The 22,269-nt window shown below is 39.4% G+C and overlaps 1 protein-coding gene across 3 annotated transcripts in view; it reads right to left on the reverse strand.

Annotated features, from left to right (window-relative positions):
• LBHD2 (LBH domain containing 2) overlaps positions 1 to 22,269 on the reverse strand; it is a 939,756-nt gene that overhangs the window by 297,946 nt on the left and 619,541 nt on the right. For all 3 annotated transcript variants that reach the window (XM_044074527.1, XM_044074526.1, XM_044074525.1), the window contains one exon: positions 176 to 263. In XM_044074527.1, the coding sequence (XP_043930462.1) occupies positions 176 to 262 (87 nt within the window). In that variant the 5' untranslated portion in view covers position 263. The remainder of the gene's footprint in view (positions 1 to 175; positions 264 to 22,269) is intronic.

Below are 22,269 nucleotides of genomic sequence, written 5' to 3' on the forward strand. Positions count from 1 at the left end.
ATTGCAGGCTTATATGTGTTACAGTCTGGGAGTAGGCTATCTATAAGTATCTTTTGTCACAACAGCTTAGTGTAAAATTTCCACATTGATAATATATAGGACGGTACAGATTGCACTATACCATCTGTATCATTTCATAGTGCTAAAGCATAAGGAACAAATAATTTACTCTTACCTTGCAAGGAGGTCCATCATCCTCTTGCTCTTGAGTTAAAGTGAAATCTTCCATAGTGGGCTCACAGGTGTTCATCACCTCTGTCATTCTGTCATTATAAATAAATAACTATTATTATCAGAAATCCATTAGCACAGATACCATAATGTCTAACAGCCGGTGTGTAAGTAATTTCTGAAAAACAAGTGAGAAATGCTTGACATCTCTGTTCTTGATTTATTAAAATGAAGTACTGCTTAATGCCATTAATGTAAAAGTCAGTATGACTGCACTTTGTAAAAAGACATTTTCAGCACTCAGTGAAGTTGAAAACAGGGAAGAAGCCATTTAAGCATAAAAAGACTATGTAACAAGTATTGTTTTTCACAAGGTAATCTGCCAGACTCAATAATTGTTATTAGCGTTCCTGTCAAATTTGCATGCTACTAATTGTTTTTACATTAGCCTTTGATTCTGAAAGAATAATATATTCATCAGCTGCATTATAACATGGCATACTTTCCTCCAAGGGTTTAAAATACATTCTGTCAAATTATTCACAAAAATTAATCAGTAAAAATGAACACATATAACCTCTCCTAAAAATACCACTGATTATGAATCCACGATTTTTGAAAAGTAGCACAGGTGACACAAATGCAACAATTAAAAGACTGCTTGTTTTATGTTTTTCTTGTTTACCATATAAATTTGAGCTTAAAGGCAGTGCATATCTGCATCCATGGAAAGGCATGGGTAAAAATCCCAAGAGACCCTTATATTTTGTGTGGACAATAAGGTGGCTCAATGAGTAAGATCTCTTCACAACAGTTCCAGGATTCATTCTTGACCTGTTGTCACCATCTGTGTGTAGTTTGCGCATTTTACTCCACTTTCCTTCCGGAACATGTTAATTGATTAGCTACTTTAAAATATATAAATACACACATATCTAAATATATCTATGTGTACACATATGTATATATATTTATCTAGCTATAGCTAGATAGATATTATATCAATGTATAGATATATATCTATCTAGATATAACTGGATACATATAAAGCAAATGCTCACCTCTGGGAACAAACAAAATATCAATCGTTTTAGAATGAGTCACAAAACCACAAAAAAAAAAAAAAACTACTTCATGCAGGTGGCAAGCCCCCCTGCACCCCCATACTTTTGACTAATTACATTTTCCAAGCCCAAGATAGCAGAATAGTGGAGAAAGGACAATTTTTCAGTCACAGCTTTATGGTGATCTCACACATGCAACAACTGGCCGTTGGCAAACCAATGTAAAAGAACGTTATCTCTTTTGAATGTTTGATATTACAAACTGCAACCATATATATATATATATATATATATATATATATATATATACACATATATATGGTTACCATTTATAAGTTTGAATGCCCATATACTTGGATTCTCACGGGGTCGAACCGAAATGTTCAAATCCTGAAAGATTGAATTACAAAAGGCACACTGGACACCTCTATCCCCCACACTCCCTACGACTTATATATTCCAACTTCGAGATCACACCACAGTGTGGAAATAGCCTCAGACCCTCTCTGCTGTAATCCACACTGTCCATGCCACTGGAAAAAGAAATAATGTTTCTTTCTAATCATTCAATTTTACATGATTCAAGCATTTGCAATTGTTCTTGTGAGATCTGAGTATATGGACTCCACACAACCCTTTGTCAAGTTGACTTATCATACTACACAAAGCTGGTATAGCTGATGAAAACTCTATGCAAGATCACGGTATAGTGGAATCAGGGAATTTTTCCTTTTCCTGACTGTATTGTGATCTCAGTGTTGGTAGACTGCGGTGGTGGTGCTGCAGTAGCGTTGTCGCCTCACAGTTAGACATTGCCCGTTCGATTCTCGGTTAGAGAGTCTTCTGTGTGGCGACATGCATGAATGGACGTTCCTTCATTGAAGGTTGTGTGTTAGGCCTGGCAAGCCAGCACGTAAAACTCTACTGCCAATCATTAGCGGACTGGAGTTCCTCTGTGGTGATCCATAACCGGAAAAAGCCAAAAGACACAAATTGTGATCTCAGTGTTGGTATACATAATTAGCAGGTCGTGAGTGACAGGTTTTCAGTGCTTGCATAATGTCTCTCATACATTCACATATGTATCTCTCTCTCCCTCTCTCTATACATGTATCTAGATATAAATATAGATAAAGATATAAATATAGCTATAGATATATAGATATATTTCTATTCTATTTATATGTGTCTGTGTATATTAAATATATATATATATATAGCAGCCATATGGTTAGAGTCTCAAACCTACTTCCCTGCCATTTACTTCAGTGCCTAGGCAGTGGCACCAGAGTTATTCTTGTTTGGTCTGTAGTCAGAGCTTTGTCCCTTTACCCCATGGAGTAGATGGCTTAATTTTGTTAATGCGGTTTTGGACATTTTTTTATGTATTTAAAACTTAATTGGAATTTCTGGTTTTCAGTTATGTGACTACAAATTTTCCTCCAGAGAAAGCATCCATTTCTAGTTCCAATGAATGCTGAGCTGATTCCTTGCAGTGTTTCTGTTTTTGATAGGATAAGGGAGTCAGCCGAACATAAAGTATCAGTTTTTCTCCAACAAAAATTGCATTTGAATGTGAGGTGCCAGTCTCAATTAGGAGACAAAAACCTAGGGCATAAGGCACTGAAATTACAGGATGCTTCCTAATAACAGGATCCATAGATTAAAAAAAACAAAAAAAACTCAAGTGCGATATGTAATCTAACGTGCTTGGAATACCTCAGTGATGCTTTCTGTATCTACTTAATGAATGTATGTAGACAAATACAAACAATACATAAAACATACCAACATTTTTTTTTAGATTCAAATGCTGAGAATCTTAAAGGTTTGCCTAAAAACTTTGGAGGTATATCTGCAGGTGGTCAAGATTAGATTCCACTAGTGTCAAGTGTCCAAATCTCAAGATGAGAAACGGAATGCAAATGACTGTTTTTTCTGTAGGAAATTAATGACAGAGCAATGCCTGAGTGTGCACTGCCAATGAATCTTTTGTTTGGAAGATTTCTTTATTTTTCATGTTTGTACTACCATGAAGTTAGAATAAATAAGTTCATGGGATGTTGGATGAGGAAAGTACAGTTGTGTACACTTACCATAAATGTAGATGCTCGAGTGTATTCACTGTTGCAGTCATTACATTTGGGTAATTAACAAAGTCTTGGGTTCTGCATCGGTTGCTGTCCCTTCTTCCATGACGTCAAGTCATCAGGGGTATAAAACATGCAGCCAACACCATTACATCAGTTTTTCTTGCCCCAGATGTCAGGTGCCCCCAAATGGGGAGCCAAGTATTTAAGTAATTTAAACAACTCAAAAATATACCTCCAAACAAAAGCAAATACACCAAAAAGGCTTTTAAGCATAGTAAAGGAAAGAAGAGGTATAGTAAGAGGAAAACAGGGGTTGGAGGAAGGGTAACCAAGACTGCAACAGTGAATACACTCGAACATCTACATTTATGGTAAGTGTACACAACTGTACTATGTTCTTCATGTTTCACTGTCACAGTCATTACATTTGGGTAGATTCCAAAAGCTTTGGTTGGGAGGATGGATTTATACAGCATTAGGACCAGCTATAAGGCCCTACAGGACAGCAGTGGCAAAGCCAGCTCTGGATTTAGAGAAGAAAGGTAAATGGTAATGTTTGGTGAATGTATGAACTGAGCTCCAGGTAGCAGCTTCTAGAATGTCTCTGGTAGGAACACCTCTGAGAAAGGCAGTAGAAGTAGATGCAGCCCTGGTGGAATGCGATCTGATCCCCTTGGGGACAGGTTTACCATGGTGCATATAGCAGAAATGAATACAATGGCTTATCTATTTGGAAATAGTCTGCTTTGAAATAGCCTTTCCCTCTGCCCCTGCAGAAAATGCCACCAGTAGTTGTTTAGATTTTCTTATAGATTGTTCCTGTTTAAGTAAAATATAAGTTGTCTGTGTACATCCAATGAATGCAGAATCTGCTCCCCCTTGTTCTGTGGTTTGGGAAAGAAAGTTGGCAGATGAATGGTCTGATTAAGAGCCACATTGGATACCACCTTAGGCATGAAGGATGGATTCGTCCTGAGAGACACCCTGTCCGCATGAAAAATAATGAAAGGCTCCACTGCCATAAGAGCCTGTAATCTGGAAATCCTTCTAGCTGAAGTAACTGCTAAAAGGAAAGCTGGTTTCCAGGATAGAAATTTTAAGTCTGCAGTAGCAGCTGGCTCAAAAGGAGGGACAGTGAGCTTTTCCAGTACAAAATTGAGGTCCCAAGCAGGGGTTGGAGCTCTCCTGGGTGGTCTTACATTTTTGGCCCCTCTGATATACTGCTTTAGCAGAGGATGAGACAAGAGGGGAGGTTCTGTGTTGTAATTAGCTGAAATGGCTGAGGCATGGATTTTTATGGAAGAAAAGGACATGCCCTTGTGAAGCATCTCAGTTAAGTATCGTAAAATCTGAGGAATATTGGGCACTGCTGTGCTTATCCCTTGTGATTGATTCCAGGCACAGAATCTTTTCCATTTGTCAGCATAAGATTTTCAAGTACTAGGCCTTCTTGCCTCCAAAATGACATCCATTACAGGTTTGCTGAGGGATGCTAAGGGTGAATTTAGGTGATGAGCCACGCTGCAAGATTCAAAGTTTGGAGCTGAGTGTGCAGAATTTGGTTGTTCTGCTGAGACAGTAAGTAAGGTGTCTGTGGCAGGTGCCATGATGGAAGGTGTGACACATTGCGCAGGAGTGGGTACCAGTGTTGGTGAAGCCAGTCTGGAGCAATCAAAATAATTTTTGTTTTGTCCTGTTTGACTTTTAGTAGAACTTTGGAGAGCAGAGGCAGAGGGGGAAAAGCATAGACTGATAGTTTTTTCCAGCTGAATGATAGAGCATCCACTTTTCATGCTTTTTTGTGATGAGTTCTTGTGCAGAATTTGTCCAACTGATAGTTCTGGGGTGAGGCAAAAAGATCTATGTCTGGACTCCCCATGCTGAAACTCTGTGGTTCCAGTTTCCATTCATGTGGGTCCATGAGATTTCTGCTTAGTTCGTCTGCCAGAGTATTCAGCTTTCCTGGCAGGAATTGTGCTTGTAGTTGTATTTGATAGGTCAAGGCCATGTTCCACAATGCCATGGCTAGTCTGCAAAGGGGGTAGGAGTGTGTACCCCCCTGCTTGTTTATGTACCACATAACTGTGGTGTTATCTGTCTTTATCATTAATTGTCCTGGATGAAGGTAGTCCTTGAAGGCTGTCAATGCATTCTGTACAGCTAGCATCTCTTTTTGATTGATATGAAGGTGCATTTGATTTGGGCTCCATTTGCCCTGAATGCACTTCCCTGCCAGATAAGCCCCCCCCCCAAGCATAGTCTGATGCGTCTGTAGTTAGGGTTTGGGTGGCAGGGGGTGGAGTGAATGGCAGTCTCTTGTTTTGGTGGCAGGCCTCTGCCCACCATAGGAACTCTAGTTGCAGGCAAGGTATGATAGGAATCATTGTTTCCAGGCTGTGACAATGTTGACTCCATAAACTTTTTAAGTACCAATGAAGTTTCCTCATATGCAGTCTTGCATATGGAATTAGAAGAATGCAGAAGGCCATGAACCCCATGGCTTGCAGAATTTGTCTTGCAGATAGCAGGGTTTTTGTGGCCACCTGTTTAAAGTAAGTTACCAAATGAATTTGCTTTTCTGGCATAAGGTAAGTCATCTGGGCAGTTTTATTCAAGCCTGCACCCAGGAATGTAATTTTTTGATAGGGGTACCAGTTGTGATTTCTTTTCATTTATGGTGTACCCTAGACAAGTTAGAACCCTTTTTACAAACAGTAGATGTTTTAGAAAAATGTCCTTGTTTTCTGCCTGAATTAGACTATCGTCCAGCTATGGATATATTTGAATATTTCTTTGCCTGCAAAATGCAATTACTGGAGCCAGGCACTTTGTGAAGACCCTGGGTGCAGTAGATAAGCCAAAGGGCAGTGCAGAGAACTGGTAATGCAAGTAGCCTGCTTTGAAGTGGAGGTATCTTCTGCAAGATTCCCTGATTGGGATATGCAGGTAAGCCTCTTTTAAGTCTAGAGTCACCAACCAGGCATCTTTTCCTAGCATAGGAAGTAACTGTTGAAGAGTCAGCATCTTGAATTTTGGAATGTCCAGAAATGTGTTTAGAGTAAATAAGTCTAGAATTGGATGCCATGATTTGTCTTTTCTGGGTACCAGGAAAAGTCTTGAATAGAAACCTTGTCCCTTTTCCTCTTCTGGTACTGGCTGAATAGCCCCCATGTTCATGAGGGACAGTACTTGTCTCTGGGCCTCTGCTCACTGATTTGAGGGCAGGTCTGGCTATCTGTTTGGGATTGGCAAGGTGTGGAAATTAAATCTGTATCCCTGGGATACTATCTTTAAAACCCATTTGTCCTGGGTTATAAGTTGCCAGTTTCTTGCATGAAGTGCCAGATTCCCCCCAAAGGGGTGGCTAAAAGGTAAGTGCTTGGTAAGTGCAAAGGGAAATCATTGAGACTGGTTACCATAGGAGAGGTGCTTTGTTTTTCCAGAGTTGGAGGAGGAGGCACCCCATTGTTTTGTTCTAAAAGTCCCTTGTGACTTAAACCTGGAGCCTTTGGAATGCCTGGGTTTGACTTGAGTGACTCTTGAAGGAACTGGAAAGGATCATTTCTTAGTAGGCTAGTGCCTACTAAATCTTGGAGGTTGCATTTGTAAGAAATTTTTCACAGTTTGTATAGATTTAGCTTTATCCCCCATCTTTTTTAAAACTTCTTATTACCAAAGAGACGGTCCTGTTGTAAAGGAGCATCCAACAATTTTGCTTTAACATGATCAGGCAGAGTTTGCTCTTTGAGCCAAGCATGCCTTCTTAGCACAGACCCAGTTACAGCAGCCCTGCAAGAGGCCTCCAAAGAATCAAAATCACATTGCAAAGTATGTTTTCCAACTTGTTCAGCTGAATGCAATAAATCCTGTAAATCTTTATTTTCCACACAGTCAGAAATGAACATCATTTTCTGTTTAAGTAGTCCCATGATATGCTGTTGATATTTAAGCATATGAAATTGACAGTTTAAAGCCTTGATTGCCAAGGTTGCAGAAGTATAAACCTTCTTACCCAATCTATCCAGCGCCCTGGAATCTCTAGCCGTAGAAGCCTTAATGCCCTTGGGACCCTGAGAAATGGTTTCAGGATCTGCAAAAGGATTTTTGAAAAGGAATTTGTGGGAGTCAGGAACCCTGTAGTATCTGTCTGGCTTACAAGGAGCCGGAGGCAGAGAATCAGGAGCCATACTAGATTCTGAAAAAACATCATCGACAATATCTGGAACAGGAGGTATAGCCAAAGGCCTATGCTGAGGAAGCAGAAGAAAATCCCTACGTCTCTTTTTAGATTCAGAGAAATCCTGACTTTCCCAGTGGAAATGTTCCCTTAAGGTATGTAAAGTTTCCCCTAAAGAAAAATCCTCAGGGGGAGAAGCAGAAGGAATGGAGTCTTCCGCATCAGAGTCCTCATAAGTAGGTATAGAGAAATCCTGTTCATTAGAAGAGTCAGAAGAAATAGAATCCTGTTCAGAAGATTCATAATCAATGTCTTGCCTAGGCGTCTTAGAAGGGGGGGGTGGGGTTTGGCTACCTCAATTAAATCTTCAGTCATTTTGATCATTTGATTTTTAGGCATAGGGGCCTGCACATGTGGCCCAAGCATCAGTTTTTAGACATAGATTATGATTTTGGCCTTAGTTTTGAAGATGGCGTTGGTTTAATATACAAATATGTAGGCCTGAAAACACCCTCAGAAGCCGGTGCCTGCACAGCGGCTCCGGACCTATCTAAGGTAGAGACATCCGCAGGTTCAATAATTGAAGCATCTCGTGGCATACCAGACTCTGAATTGGTCTCAGTAGAGGCCTGCGAATCAAAAGTAGCGGGTATCAGGGGCTGCGAAAGCACCTCACTGAGTACCGGCAAACTAGCGACTGGCTTAGGGAAGCATCGTCATCAGTTTTGGACCTCTATGGTCTGTCTCTGTCTTTTTCTTTGCGTTTTTTAGGTATTCCGGTAGTCGGATTGCTAACCAATGACATTTCTGGATAGTTAAATCGTGAGCCAAAATATTTAGAAGCAAAAATATACTGACGTTTAATAGTGCGTTGATTAAATTTAGCACAAAACTGACAGCAAGGTACGTTACAGTCAGGGCCTAGGCAAGGAATACAGTACAAATGAAAATCCTTATGAGGTATTTGCTTCCCACAAGTAATGCAATTATTAACTTTTACTGACATCAGTAAGGAGCAAGAAAAAATTTCCCCAATGGAGTACTTAGCTTTTTAGTTGAAGACTTCAGTTCTGAAACTCGAAAATGTAATTTCAGGAGTCGGCCGACCGGCACTTGTGAACTGCTTCTGCTTTGGGCACCGCGCGGCAATAAAGACTGATGTAATGGCGTCGGCTGCATGTTTTATACGCCTGATGACCTGACGTCATGGAAGAAGGGACAGCAACCGACGCAGGACCCAAGATTTTGTTAATCAGGCCTATTTGTTTTGGTAAGTATAAAAAGAATGTAATAGCTTTGACAATCATTTGGAAATAGTCTGCTCTGATACAGGTTTCCCCTTCTTATCTTCGCAAGAAATGAACAATTTATCCTAAGAGATGAAAGATTTATTTCTGTCAAGATAGTAGTTGAGTTGTCTGTGGACACCTTAAGGTGGCTTTTACATCCTAGTGGATCAGCAAAGTGCATATTTTTGGGCTGTCTCTGGACATCCAAGGTATGGAGTATACTTTCTCCCACATTTTTAGGTTCAGGAAAAAAAATGGGGAGATGGATAGTTTGGCTTAAAGTAACTCGGATTAGTTCTTAAAGAAACCCTGTCCCTGTGGAAAAGTAGGTAGGTTAACCATCAGAGCTTGCAACTCAGATACTTTTCTTGCAGAGGTCAGAGCAATCAGTAAAACTCTTTTCCATATTAAGAAACTTAAGACAGCCAGGTTAACTGATTCAAATGGAGCAAGCGTTAGCTTCACTAACACAAAATTAAGATCCCAAGGAGGGCCCACTGGTTTTCTGCGAGGCCTCTTATGCAAAACCCCTTTCAAATACATTCTGCCACGTGAATGCATTGAAAGAGGAAGATCCAATGGGAGACTTGCTGAAATATTTGATAAATGATCAAGGAGTAAGAATGGTCATAGGATAGTAACTCTTAACAAATATAGTAAACTTGAGAACAACTAGCCCTGAAAAGGTACTGATTGTGTTGCCAGCACCAACTAGAAAAAAAATTAATTTGCTAATATATGATTTTCTAGTAGCAGGTGTTCTTGTTTCTATTAGTATCTCCTGCACATCCTCAGTAAACAGATGCCTAAAGGGAATTAAGATCCTATCATCCAGACAAGTTGATTGGTATCAGGGTTTATCAAGCACCCATGTTCTTATGTAGTTAGATCCAGTCTGTGAAGAAGCTTGTGGTAACTGTCCCTGGCCATCTACAAAAGAAGAGAGAACCATGGTTGACTAGGCCAGAAGGAAGCCACCACAATGACCTTGAGGGATTCCTTCTGAATCTTCAGAATAGATATTAGTGGAAAGGGTGGAAAAGCATACAGGAATATTGCTGTCCAATGAAAGAAAAGGAAAGGAAAGAGAATCTGTCTTCCAGGCATTCTTGCATGGAGTCGTGTAGCAGAATCATGCTAGCTTATTGTTCAGAGAGGTGGCAAAGAGGTCTACCTGAGGAACTCCTCACAGATGAAGCAAATCTTGGAAGGCACCCAATCTAGTTTCCATTCTTGAGGGTCTACCTTTGCCCTGCTGAGCTTCTCTGCCAAACAATTTTGCTCTGACAGAATGTAGGATGCCTGTAGAGTGAGACTGTGCTGTGAAGCTATATTACAAGCTGACATGGCAAGTCTGCAGAGGGGGTACAACCTGGTTCCCCCTTGCTTGTTGATGAACCACAGACTGTGATACTGTCTGCATCAACTTGAAGAGATCCAAGAGACGAAAGATGATTCAGACAGTTGAGTGCCTTGATCAGGTCAAGCATTTTTTTATATTCATGTGCCTACGTGTCGCTTGTCACACCTTGTACTTTTATCTTTCCTGATACTGCTCTCCAAGCAAAGTCCAAGGCATCTGTGGTGACTGATTGCTTTTTAACAGGGACAGAGAAGTGGAGGACACCTGGCTTTAGGGATATCTGTTGTCTCCACCAAGTGATTTCCCTTCTGAAAAACCACAGCACTAAAATCTGAAAAGACATCAGGTGTTGGTGCTGGGACCAAAGAGACTTCAGGTACCACTGTATCTTTCTTATATTGAGCCTTGCCAAGGTATCATCAGAATCATACAAACCATGAGACCCAAAATCCTCAGATATTCCTTTGCAGTGATGGAAGTCTAAGTGTAGGTCTATACAGAGATCTATTTTTTCCTGTGGAAGAAAAGGCCTTTGAACTATGGTGTCTAGTTCACATCCTAGAAACACAGTCTTGTGAGAAGGATTCAAGAAAGAAATTGGAATGTTCTCTTGGAATATCTGTCTGTGTAAAAGATTTCTCACCCAAGAGAGAATCCTGACACTTTAAACAAGACTCTGACAAGATAAGCAAGTCATCTATATATGGAAAAATATAGATACCCTGTATTCTGAAATGAGCTATAACTGGAGCTAAATACTTTGGGAACACTCTTGGTGCAGTGGATAGTACAAAGGGTAAGGCAGAGAACTAATAATGTGATCCTGACACATACAATCTTAAGAAACACCTGAAGTCTTGATGGATAAAAATGTGATGATAAGCATCTTTTAAATCTAATGTTACAAGGAAATTTGAATGAAGAAGAAGAGGTAACAGGTTGTGAAGTGACATCATTTTGAATTTGGGCACTATCACAAACAGATTTAGGAAAGAAAGATCCAGAACTAGTCTCAAAGCATTTTCTTTCTTTGGCACTAAAAACATCTTTGAATAAAACCCCTTTCCCACTTGGAAATGAGGAACTTGTTCTATCACTCCCTGGTACAGCATGTGATGAAGGACAGGTGGAAACAAAAGAGTTTGGTCTGCCGGATGAGGAATTACCCTCTAGAAAGGAGGAATTTACTCCCACTGCCATCTATAACCTTGACGAATGATCTTCAGAAGCAATTCATCTGAAACTATCTGTTGCCAAATGACAAATGGAGATTCAGACTTTATGGAAGAAAAAAGAGGCTTTCAGGATGAGCAAGGGGAACAATGTCTCTTAAATAGTCATTCTGACTTATTGGGACAGTCTTTGGCTTTGTAAGTTTTCAGAATTCTTCTTGGAACCCCTTGCCATTTCTTCTTAAAAGTCTGTTTACCTGTATTTTGTTATTTACTTTGTTTCTTACCAAAATCGGATGAGGAGTTAGATAATCCTCAGCAAACTTGGAAAAGGAGGGCTGAAAAATCTTAGAATTTACCTGTTTCAGCTTACCCCTTTCATCAGACTTTTTGATCACCTCTGCAGCAGAAAAAAACAAAACTAAATCTCTATCCAAAAAATTTTAAATCTAGGTTTAACATCATCTGGGAGGTTCTGAGAACACAGCCCTGCAAACCTTCTCAAAACAGTGCCAGTGGCTATATCCCTGGAAGAAGTATCAACAGAGTCATATACACACTGTATATAATGAGAAGTGACTTGGATAACAGAAGAAATTAAATTATTTAAAGCATATCTTCCTCTCAAGAAGAAACTGCAGGTAAAACATTCCTCATACTTTCACAATTATTCAGAACAAACCTTGGCGTTATGAGTCTGACAATTCAAAATGCTGAAAATGAAAGTTGCAGAAGCATTCACTTTTTTCCATGCTTATCATTAATCTTCCCATCCTTACCAGAGAGAGTAAGATTGGAACTAAGTATTTAGCAGCTGATGGATTAACTATCATTGTAGCTGCTTGATTAGGTTTGGGAACAATTTATAAAAATGGGAAAGATTGATTAACTTTATACATCCTATTTGCCTTTTTAGAGGCGCTGACTAATTGTCAGGAAAATTGCAGGCAGTAACACACACATCCTTGAAAGAAGACAGAACAGGAGGGATGGGTACACGTTTTGGAAATTCTTTCTGTAACAGCTCATAGAATTTTCTGTAGGACTGAGAAGCCTCAGTGTTGTCTCACTGAAAAAATTAGCACATTTTATAAATAGTCACAGAGAATGGGAACCCCCCCCCCCCCAGGGAAAGTCAGAAACTGAGCTCTGCTCTGAACTGGAATTAGAAATCCAAGAAAACCCTGCATCTGTCTCTTAATCTTCCTGTCCAAATTCAGTATCTTGAATCTCTTCAGGAAAGGAGGTATTTATCTTCCTTTTACCAGAGACTACTTTGCAAGAAGGATCAATAGCCTGAGTTAAACACTGAGCCAGACCCAGTAAACATCTCCTGTTTAATGGCATTTGAGGAAGAGTAGATACATGCTTAGTTTTCTGTTTCTTTTTGCAGGAAAACTGCAACCAGTAGCATTATTAATGGCAGCAATTTCTCCAGGTATGGGTACAACATTCTGACAAAAGAGGGAAGACTCTCCTGTTCACTTTTCCAGGATTTATGAGTACACCACTGATGGGACCCAAACAGCCATAGAGGATATGAATAACCCCAGATCCATAGTGGCAGTAGGTGCTATGTCAGAGGGATCTGGGGTAAAATATGAGTGGTCTGACGTACAACTAATGGCCACAGCAGAGTTACCCACTGACAGCTGACGCAAACTGCTATCCTGCTGGAATAGCAAAGGATGTTTGCTTAACTTTTCTATTTTGTGGCTGGAAAAAAGGACCAGCTGTGGGACTGACAGATTGTTCCCTGATCAATTTGAAAATGGTGCTTCTTTCCCCAGGGGAAGCAATCAGCAAATGCCAGTAAAAAGTTAACGTCTTTAAAATGAACCTTTTTCAAAAATAAACATAGTAGAAAGCACTTCAAAACACTTTGCAGCCCCACAAAGTAAACCAAGAACACCCCTCCCCCAGAAAAAAATGGTTTACAATTGCTTTAAACAACTTTTAAATTGACAGGAAAAATAGAGCTCCTATTTAAAAGTAAAATACAGTCTCTTGACAGTCCATTAAAACACAAACTTCTAGCTTTACAAATAACTTTCCTGTAGAAGAAAGTGTTAATAACAAACAAAAAATAAATAATGGAAGGTTTTTCTCCATAGGGAGCTTATCTGTCTATCAAAGGAACAGCACAAACCAAATATCGATCCTCGAAAGCCGCAGAAGAGCGTACTCAATGTAAGTAGCAAAGCTCTGAAGGGATTGGCACTCAAACTTGTAATTTAGTCATTCTAGTTTGAGCTTCCATACAGTCTGGGTGCTTGAAACATGCCCTGAAGTTTTGGAAGCTGTTTGGCTGTTTTATTTTTGGCAGGATATAACCCACATAGCTTGGCCTACTGAAGCAGTGATCAACATGAACAGCTCACATTTAAACATAGCTATTACTAACAGATATATCCTGCTTAAAAATGCTACTGTTTGAACTGTGGTTGAACAAACATAACCCACAAATCATAACTGTAAATAGACCCTGGCTAAAACTTAAGGCACTTTAGCCCTCGTCTATTTACCAAGCAATTCATATCTTCAGAAGCCATAGAACAGACAAAAGAATTAAAGATAGACCCGTCTCCAACTGATAAACAGTTGGAGTGTAAACTCAAAATGGTATCCCCAACAAGATACACCATGAGTGACCATAAGAAATGTAGAGACAATAATAAATCTGAAGTTCTGGTCAGTACTAGAAAAATAATACCTTTAGACTTTAGTAATTCATTTAGCTCACTTACAGATTTCAAGTATTTCATAACATTTTGCATTTGATGCTTTAGTATCTTTTTCTTTACTATTGTTGTGAATTTTCTTTTTCTTGCTTTTACTTTTAATATGTCAAATATCATGAACTGTTTATTTTTCTTATTGAAGGCAATAAAAATTTCATGTAAAAACACAGCATAATCTGAACTAGATTTTATGCAGATGCCCTATTAATAATCACAAAAAATAACCATGGCTACTGCTATGTCCCCCAACAGCCACTTAATTAAAGAAACATTACACACCATATGTGCAGTACTAATGGCAATAATACAATCATTCTAGAATGTCCAATTGCCATTGATTGTACAAAACCTATACTGCCCTAAATATATGCCTTATAACGTGCAATCTTCGGTAGACAGTCACAGCCTCCACCATATTTTTAGAATCTGAAAATTATGAAAGCATTCAAGATTCATTTTAAATGTACCACTGGTCATTCTTCACCTCATGCATAGGAAAGAAAATAAAAATTATGTTAGTGTCTCTGCCATTCAGAATGTTTCCTAAGAGCTAGCCCTCCAGGTTGACTTTGGCATGATTGGTCCCCAGTATTGATTCCCAGTCTGCATTATTTAACATATGTCTTTCTCTGTATGACATACATTTTTCTTACATAATTAAATATCTCAAGCAAAAGACATTCTCATGGCTATACCCACAAATGAAGAAAGGGCAAAACTGAGAAACGAACCTGGTTATTCTACAGGGCATCAGGTGGAGACCAGGATGAGAACCATCCCAAGAAACAAATGTTAAGGCTTACACGACCCAGCAAAGACCATATTCCTTGACTACTAGCAAATTAATTCCTTTCAGTACCCCAAATACTTCTGGAGTGAAATAAACTTTGCTTAGCAGAAGCAAACACCACCAGCACCAGCCTAAATATTTCTTCTAAAAAGAATGCATACATTTCTATCACTACCTACATAGAAATCCCTTATGCACGTCATCAGGCTGATATACCTAAAGCTCAAAACCAATCACGTGATTTCCTTCCTACAAGTCACTCCTTCACTGATTTCACCATTTGAGTTTTCATTATGCTCAATTGCAAACTCCATAGACATACCCTGCTGCATGGTCAGTCTGGCACTAACGGTTTTTGCATTAAATTTCTCAGAGTATGTGACACCATTATAGCCACCCCATAAAAAAACATCATATGTCACAATTATCTGCTTTTCTTCCTGACACTTTGAAAACCCAATTCCTAAATGATACATTAAAGGCAGACTATAATAACCTCTGCCCCAGCCTCACACTTCCAAAACTAAGCAAATCTTTAGAAAGCTTATACTCCCCCAGCTCATCACTTTCTTCAACTCATAGTACCGCATTCACCACATGCTATGTAGCTTTAGGCAAGTGTACAGCACTTTAACATCGGCACTGAACTCATGAATGCTAAGGTAAGAAAGGATAGCCTATGCTGGTATGTCATGTATTTAAACAACTAATTGCTGGAAGTATATATAATCAAAACTCAATCTTACACTGTAAAGAGTGGTTACCCAAGGAACTATTCTTGACCCATTCTTCTATGCCTTATTCATGAATGTGGGTCTAGTATCCCAACAGTGGAAAAACATTATCTACTACACTGTTGACATGATTTTAACTTTACCTGGTCTTAGATGGATTAAAGGTAAAATTAGTGATCTATCCATCCATCCATCCATCCATCCTCTTCTTCTGGCTTTCAAATGAGAAGTTAATGAGCATGACCAAAACTAAGGCAATGCTCTTTGGCATTCTGACTAGGACCTTACAGGTTGAAGCTGATTGTAACACTGATTATTTTTGGCCATTAAACTTGAACTCATACAAATCTATATTAACATATGATTATAGACAGTACACTGTCCCTTAATACCCACATCAAGAATACCCAGAACAAAATCTCTACCAGTAAATGAGTTCATAGATTAATATTAAGCTAACTGCCCTTGCGAGCCATTTTAAGCCTAGCCAATTATCCCTTGTGAGACTCAAACCATGCACCTTGTGTTTGTAAGGCAAATACCTTAATCATTAGGCCACATCTTTCCTCTTTAAGTAAGCCGTCTAGCCCTGGGTAAAGATGCCACTGCACTTATATTTAATATGGTCCTCCACTACTCATCAAAACAGAAATAAACAAAGCCATTCTTTTAACATCCTTAAACAAAATCAACATGTGAAAATTCTAATTGCTTGACAATCTTCCACAAGTATACTTTCTTCTAGCTACCCTGTCTTTAAATTTCTTAATGTAGTCCAATGTTGTTCCAACAGATTCTCTTTATCCATTTATCTTCCTGTTACACTCTGTCTCATTCACAGGATCTAATCTGCTTATATTGTATATTCATACCTTTTTTCTTCAAGCCTTTCTATTCCCTATCTGTTTGATCTCAGTACTTACTAATGTTAAGGTTTCACACAACAATTATAATTAATTTATTAGTAATACATACATGGGGAGACTAAGCAATAAATAGTCCCTCTCTCTGAGTAATCATTTTCCAAGTTTTTTATACACACACTTTCAGAATAATCAATATCAAACATTTGTAGCATATAAAACTGTGGGTCTATATTAGAACGTCGAACGCTTAGGTTGTAATTTGTCAAATGCCTAAATGTCGCCACCTAAACGTCGAACGCTCAAAACTGCTAAAGGCCAATTACTCAAATTTTTCCCCATGGGTGTGCCTTCTTTGAAGGTTGTGTGTAGGGCTGGCACCTCGGCACCGTAAAAATCCACTGCCAATCATTAGTGGACCAGCGTTCCGCTGTGGTGACCCCTAACCAGGAAAAGCCAAAAGACATTAGTTTTTATATATAAAACTTTCTAACTTAATGTCAAAATATGTACTACATAATTCTGCAGAATACTCTATAGTTCTATTATTTTATTGAACAGTTCTTCTTTCACTAGAATCTCATAATGTCTAGACTTGCGAGTATTAGACAGAAAACAAGCTAATAGATACACACTGAAGGACACTCTAAACATCTCATGCTTCTGTGAAAGCACATTCGAAATAAACCTAATAACCTCTGGCTTGCTTTCAATAAACACAATTTCTGCTTCTTATTTTGCTAGAACATGAAAATCTGTATACACATCATAAGCATAGTAATAAATGTTAAATTCAAATCATTCTAAATAATTTTGCCTTCACACCAAACAATATCACCATTAACTTTCACACAAGTTAGTCAATGTTGTAAATAAATGTCAAGCTATTTTTTTCTTTAAAATCATTCTCCTAGGGCTTCTGGACCCTTAGCCTTCCTTTTCCCAGGTTGGACAAATTAGTGTACCTATAAGCTACTGCAGCTGTGAGAATGATGAAGTTGCACTTACCTATAACAACAAATGTTTGCATTCTTCACTGCTGCAATAGCCACACCAACCCATCACCCCCTTCCTATGAGATGTTTTTTTATCTGTTGATAGATGTGTTTTATATATATATGGTTTGTTCAGGATGAGTTCCCCATTTTTTTTTTTTTTTTGTGGGACAAGAAAGTCCTGAAGATATTTAGTCACCCTGCCTGTTTATAAAGTTCTCTCCAAAAAGGGGTCAGCTTATAAGTTGCCAGAATTACAGTGAGGGAGAGAATGAAAGCTCTTGGAAGCTGGCCAGTTTGTATCCATGGCAGGATAAAACTCATAGGCCACTGCAGCAGTGAGAATGATGAATATATGGCTAGGCTCTATATGGGCAATATTTTCTTTATTTCTTATAGCCAATTTACTCAGTGAAAAACAAATGTTTGTAAGGTAGTACAATTATGGGGAAAAATCAAAAGACCATCTAAAAGTATTGATCTTATCTTGTTGTATAAATTAGAAACTGTCCAATATATTCAGTAAATATCCAATAAAGGCAGAAGGTAGCAGGTTTAGGACATTAAGGTTTATACAGAAAAATATTGACAGCATACAACTGGCAGCACTTTAAAAATAACTGATTTTCCAATTACCACACATTATTAAAGACTAGTTTCTCTATGGAACTGATCATGGTAAACAAAAGCTCTTATATGGCACAGTAAAAACCTTTTTCAAATAATAGTGCAGAATAATTGCCATTTTCTAAGAGAAATAATGTAATCCAATGTGATTGTAGCAGGGACCTAATGATTATTCCAGCAGAGCTCAGATTTCTTTCTGCAGTGTGAGTTTCACAACACCACTGGGTAACACATCACCCTTCTGTTACTGCCCTCCCTGTCTGACATTATTGTTTACTTAGTGTTGCCCTCCCATAGCTTGCATTTTCATTTACTTATTTATACCCTACTGTCTGGAATGAGACCTCGATACTTTATACAACTTAATATAACTTCAATGAAGTTTAGGTTTTTAGAGTACTTATTACAGTATGGACTACTTTACATGACACTTCCCATGAGCATTAAACTTGTATGAAATTATATTGTCAAGCTGTTTGAGCACTTACTTAGGTATACACTCAGTACTTTATCTTAACATTTGTTGTACATTCTTACATATCTATCCTGAGCTGACCACCATGTTAGTCAAGTGAGACCTGTCAAAAATTTCAAAGTATTAAAAGGTAAGCAACCATTTATTAGAATGCTCACAAGACAGACTACAATATTAACAGTTGCTAGCATTCATTATTAAGTATACAACACTTAAATGTACTGTATGACATATTTAAGTCTGTCAAGGATGACTGACAGCCCAACATAAGCAGCTGGAATGATAAGGATGTGTAGAATGCAGCTAAGTACTCTACAGTAGCAAATACTTTGAATTTTATTTTAAGAGGCTAAGCCAAGGCTTAAAAAAACAACTAAGTTCCTGGTATGGGTCAGAGGTGGGAAAGCTTGATAAATTATGGGGGAAAGAACAGGGAAGTAAGGGAGTAAGAGGGTAACCATTTAAATTCTGAAAACTGTAAGTGCAAATGTCCAAACTGAGTCCAAATGTAAGAAAAAGGAGACTTACTTGTACTAATTTGGAGACTTCTGCGTTTCACAGTATTCCATTATCTCTGAGGTCTGAAAAACTCAGAATGAGTATACAGTGGATATAAAAAGTGTACACACCCCTGTTAAAATGCCAGGTTTTTATGATATGAAAAATGAGACCACAATAAATAATTTCAAAACTGTTCCCACCTTTAATGTGACCTATAACCTGTACAACTCAATTGAAAAACAAACAAATCTGTTAGGGGATAAATATAAAAAATAAAAAACATACAATATGCTGGTTGCATAAGTGTGCACACCCTTACATTAATACTTTGTCAAAGCACCTTTTGCTTTAATTACATCAGTCAGTCATTAAGGACCTGTTCCCTAGTGATAGTAGGGGGAATTATATTATTTCCTGAGACAAGGTTGAGGGGGAGAGAGGGGTAAAACTGGAGCTGAATTTATCAGCCAGAAGGGTTGCTATATCTTCTGGCTCAGTATAGTTGGTTCCATTTACAATGAGCTCTGCACACAATTCTGTATTGCCTTTGAGGCTGCGGACATAGCTAAAGAGTGCTTTGTGGTTGTTCTTGGCCTAGGAAGCCAAACTTATCTCAAATTTGGCTTTGGTAGACTATTTGTCCTCTGAGTTGTTTGTTTAGTTTGATGAGAATGCTTCCATCCTGCTGGGTGTTGCACCTCCAGATTTCTGACATGATTTTCTTCCTTCTGTTATACAACCTATTGATTTTGTGATTCCATTTGTGTGGCTTGTTTTCTGAGTTAGTTCTGTACTTCACCTTGGTGGGTACAGCTGCCTCTATGCAGCTATTAACATGCTTGTACAGGGTTTGTGTAAAAAGTTCTGCATAGGCAGCAGTGTCCTCAGGGTTGATGGGGCTTGAAATCTTGTCAGGTTATCACTTAATAGCAGGAGGTTAGCCTTAGAGTAGTTTCTGAGTATTCCAGGTTTAGCTGTGGGTCCAGGTTTTATTTTTACTTCAAAGGAGACCATTTTGCTGTCTGACCTTACTAGGGAAGACATTACAGTAGCGAGTGCACAGCACTCTTCCATATTAGTAAGGACCAGATCCAGTATGGTTGCACCCCTGGTTGGTTTATTGACTATCTGGTCCATGGAGGTTGTGTTTACAAAATCCAGGAATCTCTGTGCATGTACGTTTGGTGTAGTATAGGATTCCCAGTTAATAGTGGGGTAATTAAAGTCACCCATGAATATGGTATTGAGTTGGATGGTTAGTGTTTCTTCTTCTTCTTTTGGCTTTTCCCAGTTAGGGGTCACCACAGTGGATCACCTGTCCGGTCATGACTGCCAGTGGAGTTTTACAGTGTCAAGTTGCCAGCCCGGTGCCCAACCTTCCACAAAAGGCATGCACACACACACACACACACACACACGCTCACAGCTAGGACCAATTTAGAGTGTGCAATCCACCTACAGCATGTCTTTGGGATGTGGGAGGAAACCGGAGCACCCGGAGGAAATCCACGTGACCACAGAGAGGACATGCAGTCTCCCCACAGAAGGCACCCCAGCCGAGGATCGAACCAAAGAACCTCTTGCTATGAGGTGGCAATGCTAATGGATGGTTAGAGTTTCTAATAAGATTAAATACATGGTATGGGTTTCCTGGGTCATAGAGGGGGATCTATATCTTACAAGGAAGTTGTATAGGATTTTGCTTATGGTGATTTGAACATAGGTTCATAGGTGTGTACTAGGCTAATGGCCCTGGAGCCTTTACAAGCCTAGCCCATAGGATTACCCTGGCATCGTGCCACCCAACCATAATTCCCGGTGCCTCTGTCAAGTAGAGCCACTGGAGTGATCCCCGGGGTGAATTTTTTATTTCCCATCCACTCATCAAGATTTCTCTTGAAGAGGGCCAGTGAGGCACTCCGCTTGACATGTGTGGGAATTCTATTCCATAGCATGGCAGTCTCTGAGTTATGAGCCTATCCTTCCAGGTTGTTCTGTTGATTGTGGTAATGAGGTTGAGGTCTCCGGAGCATGTAGTGTGGAGGGATTGGGATTTCTTTAGATGTAGCATTTCTAACAGAGCTGGGTTAGACATGGCTTTGTAAGTCAAGCAGAGATCGCCTCTAAGTAAGTGATATGAGACAGAGAATAGTTGGAGTTTTTTGAGTCTGTGCATATAGGACAAGTGTTTAAGGCCCAGGATCCTCTTTGTGAAGTACTTTTGCGGCCTCTCCAGTTGTTGCAGGTGTCAAGTGAGGTACATGCCAAATGGGGCACTGTACTCAATGATTGGCCTAATGAGGGAAGAGTAGAGGGAGGCAATGACCTCTTTCTTCCTCGTTCCGGCCCCAAAATCCGGACAACACCAAGAAAGGAGGGGGGGTGTCCATATTCATAAAGGACACCCACACCTCAAGGATGGTGGCAACGCACGATGCATCGGAGACCATCCAGGTGCAATTAACCATAGGCAAGACTGCTCTGCAATTTGTAGCATGTTACAGGCCACCCTCTCAAACTCAGGAACCTCACATGGCCTTCCTGAAAACATTGGAGGGGATAAATGTATCTCCAAACACCATCATACTAGGTGACTTCAACTACCCTAATATAGACTGGGAACACTACTCAAGCCCGAACACTCTAACCCAAAGATTCCTGGAGTTCATAAACTCAAATGCCATGGAACAACTAGTCACCATCCCCACAAGAGGAGAAAACATACTTGATCTCATCATCACGAACATGGGATCTAAATGTTCAACACCTGAAGTATACCCCTCACTGGTGTGATCAGATCATTAACTAATCTCGCTGGAGGTCCTCATCCCGCCCCACCTGAAACAAAAAGACCACAGTGAAAAACTTCTCAAAAGCCGATTTCACACTTCTAAAAACTAGTGTGGTCTCCTTTAAGGCCCCTGAGCCAGTGGTAAACATTACTCAAACCGCTGAATCACTTACAAATGCCTTCTACCAGCACCTACAGGACTGCATGGATCAGGCAATCCCAAACAGAACTAAGACTCTCTGTACCAAAGGCAAGCGTCCAGTCTGGTGGACCCCAGCCATAAACAAGCTCTACAACAAAAGGAGGAAGCTACTACAAGATAGAGCAAAATCCTTGAAAGGTAAGACACCTTTGATCATTATAAGTAAAAAACTAAGAGCTCTCATAAAATCATCCAAGGCAAATTTTGAGAGAAAAATCGCC

This window comes from Protopterus annectens, chromosome 6.part0 (genome assembly GCF_019279795.1).
Source record: "Protopterus annectens isolate FY-2018-M chromosome 6.part0, PAN1.0, whole genome shotgun sequence".
In the NCBI taxonomy this organism is placed as follows: domain Eukaryota; kingdom Metazoa; phylum Chordata; order Ceratodontiformes; family Protopteridae; genus Protopterus; species Protopterus annectens.